Source organism: Ambystoma mexicanum, chromosome 7q (genome assembly GCF_040938575.1).
Source record: "Ambystoma mexicanum isolate Mex_15411 chromosome 7q, UKY_AmexF1_1, whole genome shotgun sequence".
NCBI lineage: Eukaryota > Metazoa > Chordata > Amphibia > Caudata > Ambystomatidae > Ambystoma > Ambystoma mexicanum.
This window is the reverse complement of record NC_090941.1, coordinates 1,049,532,625-1,049,540,330: the sequence shown is the minus strand read 5'-3', so window position 1 is coordinate 1,049,540,330 and position 7,706 is coordinate 1,049,532,625. Positions and strand designations below refer to the sequence as shown.

The window sequence follows — 7,706 nt, the reverse complement described above, 5'->3', positions numbered from 1 at the left end:
AGCAACCATGCGTAACCTTCCTATCTTGAGTGCCAAGTCTGCTTCTGTCGTTTAGCACATGCCATTACCATCATTTTCCACTGGCTTCCCTGTGCAACCTCACCTTTGTCATGCACTCTCCCATAAGCGCAGTAGTGCCAAATGTGCAGATATGTTTGAGCCCTGTTTCCATGGCAGGCCCACGTTCTCAAAGTCCTCTCTTGCTCACTCCCTCCTGTGGCCTAAGGTTCACATCCTCACCTCTACAACGCCTTTGTTGATTCTCAACACCCCTCTGACTCGCCCTGGATGTAAACAACATCCCTTTGCATAGCCCTCAGTACTGCTTCTCATCTCGCCCTGGGCACTGGCTGAATACTTCTCCTTTTCAGTACCCCAGCCACCTTCGGTGTTTTTTTCACCTTCCCTCCCTGGTTACTCACTTCTTCTCTCGTGACCTGGGTGCTCCCTGATTCTTCCTTTGCCCTGGGGGATGGGATATGAACTTTGGTCTTTATTCTTAAAGCTTGTCACCAATGTAGTAAAATAAAGCAGCTCCGGAAGCATTTCTAGAGGTAAACAGGTAAGTTCATTTATTGCTTCGTGACAAGTTACAGCAAGTTACCTTTTAGGAGCCCAATACCCCTTAGAAGCCAACTGGCACCCATCACCCAGGCCTGATCTCTCCAACTGCCTGAGTGTAGAACCATAACCCATAAACACTCTCTCACTCATACAGCAAAATTCTAATAGCATTCTCTCAGACATCATAAGTTCCATTCATCCATCCACGCACAATACAACACATCTCCCTTTCTTTCCCAGCTCTCACCACATGCCACACAAGCGCTATACAACACATCTCCCTCCCTTTCCCAGCTCTCACTGCATGCCAACGCCTACGCAACACATCTCCCTTCCTTTCCCATCTCTCACCACATGCCACCAAGCACTACACATCTCCCTCCCTTTCCCTGCTCTCACCACATGCCAACCAAGCAATGTACAATACATCTCCCTTCCTTTTGTATCTCTCACCACATGCCAACCAAGCACTACACAACACATCTCCCTTTCTTTCCCAGCTCTCACCACGTGCCACCCAATCCCTACACAAGACATCACCCTTCCTTTCCCAGCTCTCACCACATGCCAACCAAGCACTACACAAAACATCTCCCTCCCTTTCCCAGCTCTCACCACTTGCAAACCAAGCAATGCACAACACATCTCCCTCCATTTCCCAGCTCTCACCACATGCCAACCAAACAATGCACAACACATCTACCTTCCTTTCCCAAATCTCACCACATTCCCCCACGCATTACACAACACATCTCCCTTCCTTTCCCAGCTCTCACCACATGCCAACCAAGCACTGCACAGCACATATCCCTTCCTTTCCCAGCTCACACCACATGCCAACCAAGCAATGCACAACACATCTCCCTTCCTTTCCCTGCTCTCACCACATGCCAACCAAGCACTACACAACACATCTCCCTTCCTGCACCAGCTCTCACCACATGCCAACCAAGCAATGCACAACACATCTCTCTTCCTTTTCCATTTCTCACCACATGCCACCCAAGCACTGCACAACACATCTCCCTTCCTGTCCCAGCTCTCACCACATGCCACCCAAGCACTACACAACACATCTCCCTTCCTTTCCCTGCTCTCACTGCATGCTAACCAAGCACTACACAAGACATCTCCCGCCCCTTCCCAGCTCTCACCACATGCCACCCAAGCACTACACAACACATCTCCCTTCCTTGTGCAGCTCTCACCACATGCCACCCAAGCACTACGCAACACATATCCCTTCCTTGTGCAGCTCTCACCACATGCCACCCAAGCACTACACAACACATCTCCCTTCTTTTCGCAGCTCTCATCACATGCCAATCAAGCACTACACAACACATCTCCCTTCCTTTTCTAGCTCTCACCACATGCCACCCAAGCACTACACAACACATCTCCCTTCCTTTCCCTGCTCGCACTTTATGCTAACCAAGCACTACACAATACATCTCCCTCCCTTTCCCAGCTCTCACCACTTGCCAACCAAGCAATGCACAACACATCTCCCTCCATTTCCCAGCTCTCACCACATGCCAACCAAACAATGCACAACACATCTACCTTCCTTTCCAAAATCTCACCACATTCCCCCACGCATTACACAACACATCTCCCTTCCTTTCCCAGCTCTCACCACATACCACCCAAGCACTACACAACACATCTCCCTTCCTTTCCCTGCTCTCACTGCATGCTAACCAAGCACTACACAAGACATCTCCCGCCCCTTCCCAGCTCTCACCACATGCCACCAAAGCACTACACAACACATCTCCCTTCCTTGTGCAGCTCTCACCACATGCCACCCAAGCACTACGCAACACATATCCCTTCCTTGTGCAGCTCTCACCACATGCCACCCAAGCACTACACAACACATCTCCCTTCTTTTCGCAGCTCTCATCACATGCCAATCAAGCACTACACAACACATCTCCCTTCCTTTTCTAGCTCTCACCACATGCCACCCAAGCACTACACAACACATCTCCCTTCCTTTCCCTGCTCGCACTTTATGCTAACCAAGCACTACACAATACATCTCCCTCCCTTTCCCAGCTCTCACCCCATGCCAACCAAGCACTACACAACACATCTCCCTTCCTTTTGCAGCTCTCACTACATGTCACCCAAGCACTACACATCACATCCCCCTTCCTTTCGCAGCTCTCATCACATGACAACCAAGCACTACACAACACATCTCCCTTCCTTTCCCAGCTCTCACCACATGCCAAACAAGCAATGCCCAACACATCTCCCTTCCTTTCCCTGCTCTCACCACATGCCAACCAAGCACTACACAACACATCTCTCTTCCTGCTCCAGCTCTCACCACATGCCAACCAAGCAATGCACAACACATCTCTCTTCCTTTTCCATTTCTCAACACATGCCACCCAAGCACTGCACAACACATCTCCCTTCCTGTCCCAGCTCTCACCACATGCCACCCAAGCACTACACAACACATCTCCCTTCCTTTCCCTGCTCTCACTGCATGCTAACCAAGCACTACACAAGACATCTCCCGCCCCTTCCCAGCTCTCACCACATGCCACCCAAGCACTACACAACACATCTCCCTTCCTTGTGCAGCTCTCACCACATGCCACCCAAGCACTACGCAACACATATCCCTTCCTTGTGCAGCTCTCACCACATGCCACCCAAGCACTACACAACACATCTCCCTTCTTTTCGCAGCTCTCATCACATGCCAATCAAGCACTACACAACACATCTCCCTTCCTTTCCTAGCTCTCACCACATGCCACCCAAGCACTACACAATACATCTCCCTCCCTTTCCCAGCTCTCACCCCATGCCAACCAAGCACTACACAACACATCTCCCTTCCTTTTGCAGCTCTCACTACATGTCACCCAAGCACTACACAACACATCCCCCTTCCTTTCGCAGCTCTCATCACATGCCAACCAAGCACTACACAACACATCTCCCTTCCTTTCCCAGCTCTTACCAAATGTCACCTAAGCACTGCACAACACATCTCCCTTCCTTTCCCAGCTCTCACCACATGCCAACCAAGGCCCACACAACAGTTTTCATAGTTTCAAAAAGCTGTAAAATGGGAAAATATAGAAATGAGGTAAATGTGAGGGATACACCACTAGATGTATGCCTAGTTTTATTTACAATAAGTGATTAGGAAAGAACTGTAGATGCTCAACCGATGGTTATTTCTGGTGACCCTTTTAGAATGATTGTCCATTATTTCATTTTATTCAAGTTTCCGTGTTGGTGGTGGTGTGTGTATTGACAGGAATTCCATGTTGACTACTAATGCACGGCTTAATCATTTTTTTAATACTGAATATCCGTAATGCTTGTGATTGCAAATCGATTGATTTTGGACAAAGGTGCTAATCAGTAAAATAAAATGTGATTTGAAAAATGAGGAGTCTACATCCAGTTTCCTCGTACTTTGCAATGACATTAGTTATCTTATCTTATCTTTTCAATACATTGATCATTAGTAAAGATCCATCGTTCATGGTCAAATCAAACAAACCTGCCATTTACATATAGTCATATTTCATTTGCCTAGAAGTCGTATATCAGGCAAAGAAGAGCATATGCAGGAGACTCTGTTGAATGTGTCAAAGGCACCCTGGAGAATCACCATTTAGAGGCTGTGCCTACAGAACATGCTGCCCACTCGTCTGCGAATCTGCTTAGTCTTCACTCCATAGACTAGTGGGTTAAGCATTGGTGGAAGCAGAAGGTAACTGTTGGCCAAGAGAATGTGAACATGTAGAGGAACATGATGAGCAAATCTGTGTGCTAAAAAGGTGAAGAGTGCTGGCACATAGAAGAGCATGATGGCACAGAGGTGTGACCCACAGGTGCTAAAGGACTTGAAACGTGCCTCCTTAGTTGGAAGTCTTAGGACGGACTTCAGGATCATGTAGTAAGACACAGAAATAAGCATCACATCAAATCCAATAATCAAGAGAACCACACACAAACCATACACCCTATTAATGATTGTATCACCACATGATAGCTTCACCACTGCCATATACTCACAATAGGAATGGGGAATTATGGTATTTTCACAAAATGGCAGTCGATTAAGTAGGAAGGGATGTGGCATGATCAACAACACCCCTCTTGCAGCCACAATTAGGGCGATCTTGCCAATGGTGGAATGAGTTAAGATGGACACATGCCGAAGTGGAAAACAAATGGCCACATAGCGGTCAAAGGCCATGGCCACCAGCATGCCTGACTCTATGGCTGAAAAACAATGAATGAAGAACATCTGAAAAAGGCATGCCTCAAACAAGATCCCCCTAGACCGAAACCAAAATATGAAAAGCATTTTAGGTACGACGGAGGTAGATAATATCAGGTCAGTAGCTGCCAGCATACACAGGAAAAGGTGCATGGGATCTTGGAGGCGGGCATCAGTTTTTACAACTATTATAATAATATGGTTGCCTAGAAGCACTAGGAAATACATGAAGCAGAAGGGGAAAGCTATCCAGAATTGAACAGATTCTAGCCCTGGTATTCCCAGTAGAATGAATGCAGAAGGGTGGAGGCTTGTAAGATTCATCTGATTCAGGGTGTTCTTAAAACAGTCTGTCCAGCCTTTCATAGGGCTCATACAACCTACAAGAAGATAACGAGAGAACAGTGCATATTACAACATCCTGGAAGCAAAGAGAACATGGACACATCTGAATATGTAGAGAAATAGAAATGTGCATTAAGAAAATAATCTAGGAGGAGTCCCACACATGCATGTTCCATTACTGTGTGTTTGGTGTTCAGCAACCAGACACACACCTAGACAAATTGCAAATGCATTTACATAGATACATTTTTGGGGGGCTGCAATAACAAATAAATGTTGTGAATACTCTGAGAATCACATTGTGGGATCATGCAATTATTTCAACTGGTTGATTTAATTATGACTTAATACTATTCCAATATCTATTTAACTATGGTATTTGCAAGCACTATTGTCATATTTCAGAGTTCTCAGAACATGACATAGAAGCGGGGGGCTCAGGAAGACGAGTAAAGTACAGCAAGTAGTAAAGTACAGCACATTCATTACATGAACACTGAGAGTTATATAGTGGAGCAGTCCTATTCTTGCTGAGATGAGTAAAGCAGTCTTGCGGGTACGGAAATCCTCCTACTGCATGTCTCCTCATTGAGAAAGCACTGGTGTAGGAAGATCCACAGTTACATCAAAGAAAACATGTTGGCATGGGTTTTCCAACAGCATTTCACGAATGGTAATCCCTTGGAATGGGGAGAACTACAGGGTCATACAAATTATTCGATATGTAGAGGTCATTGGCATCCAATCAGCGAGCAGAAGTGAACATTATGCCAAGGCATATAGATCACCCTTCTGGTGAATGTTCGTGCATTAGGTTCCCCGATAACGCAATTCCAAGAACGTGTTGATTATCTTGAAGATTCTCTTTAGACACATTTTCTCCGCTTGCCTGGGAGAATAAGAAAGCACACATAAAATGGTTGAAATCATCATAGTTGAAAGTTGAGATTAAAAAGCTTTAGTCTGTTTCAAACAATATCTTCAAAATTCTAAAATATTATTATATTACATTATAAAAAATCTAGCATTACTATTTGCTTTCATGTACTGTTATATAGGAATTCAATATTTATTTTTATTGTATTGTAATTAAGAGATTACACATTTCTGGAATTTGAAGCAGGTATTCTGCTCCCAGTTTACTTTCCATTGGCGAAAGATGTTGTCCCTCTACCACTCTATTGGATAATGAACCTGTTCCTCGAGGCAATCCTCTTATTTTATCGACTCAAAATCTCAAACCAATAATGGAAAAATCAGGCTGCAAGTGCAGGCCATACAGATTGTGATGAGGCTGTGTTGGAATGGTTGTAGATATACAGTACAAACTAGTGTTACATCTAAAGCCCTTGTCCTCTGTCAACAGCCTCTATCTTTTATCAGGGTTTTCGGAAACTCCAGGGGTAGCCTGGGAAAAGCTCTGGTTTTGCTTTCTTGTCTTTCTCAGAGCTTATCTCTGTCTCTCAACGGATAGAGCTGTTTTGCCTCTCGGCATAAACCACTTATGCATAAGGGTTTTCTTCAGGCTACCTTGGAGTCACTGAAGTTGGCAGATATTAAGTAAGGATCTTCAAGACATTTGTCTTTGTAGCTGTCTCTTTGGCTAGCAGTGTGCGCGAGCTGGGGTTCTAGTCTGTCTGACTTCTTAGACCCTTAAATATGTGTTAAATCTAAGGCCCTTTTGCACTTTTCAGAACCTACAAAGTGCATGGCTGTATGTATGTTTTGATTTGTATTCTTTATTACTTAAATGCTCTTTAAGTATTCATCACCTGAACTCAAATCGCACCAGATCATCTTTTTACAAGAAACCTGGCTCACTCACACCCCATGCTGCGATGGCTTTCTAACCTTCCTAAACCAGGCACCCAAAAGATCTAAAGGAAGACCAACATCAGGCTTACTAACCCTAATTAAGATTGATCTGACATGGAGCATAATCTTCTCTGAAAACATCAACTCCAGGATACATAACACTATCATAAAAATAAAAAGAAATTTGAACACCCCTATTTCAAAACAACACCAAGAAAGAACAATCTCAATCATGAACATTTACTGGAATCCCGCAGCAATAAACAATGACACCTTTCTTGATAGCATCTTCTTGACAATAGATAAGCTCATCAGCATGCATAAATCGACTGAATTCATGATATGCACAGATTTAAACACACACTTATGGGTGCCAGATGGACAAACAATCCCACACAAGGATCTGACAACGCGGACCAAAAGATGGATAAAAGAAAATAAAATCCGCAACCTCTCACACATTGAACACCCCATAGACGAGTCAAACAAGAGACTACCAACTTGGTCCTGCGGAAAACTGTCAGCCGTCATCGACTATATCTATCTCTCCAAGGAAATAGCTGATTCCGTAGAAAAAGTTAGCATAAAAAAACAACAAAAAGCAACCACAATCAGATCGTTATACACGGGCGAGACATCATGCAACCACCACAGCCTCCCATAACTACCGCTCTGGAATACTGTACAACAGGCAGAAAACTGTGTATAACCCAAC

The 7,706-nt window shown here is 44.7% G+C and overlaps 1 protein-coding gene across 1 annotated transcript; it reads right to left on the bottom strand.

The window, feature by feature from the left end:
* Positions 1-4,219: 4,219 nt before the first annotated feature.
* Positions 4,220-5,197, bottom strand: LOC138528141 (olfactory receptor 52R1-like). The gene has a single exon (XM_069639593.1). It carries the CDS (start codon positions 5,195-5,197, stop codon positions 4,220-4,222), a length of 978 nt encoding a protein of 325 aa, XP_069495694.1.
* Between the last annotated feature and the right edge of the window lie 2,509 nt (positions 5,198-7,706).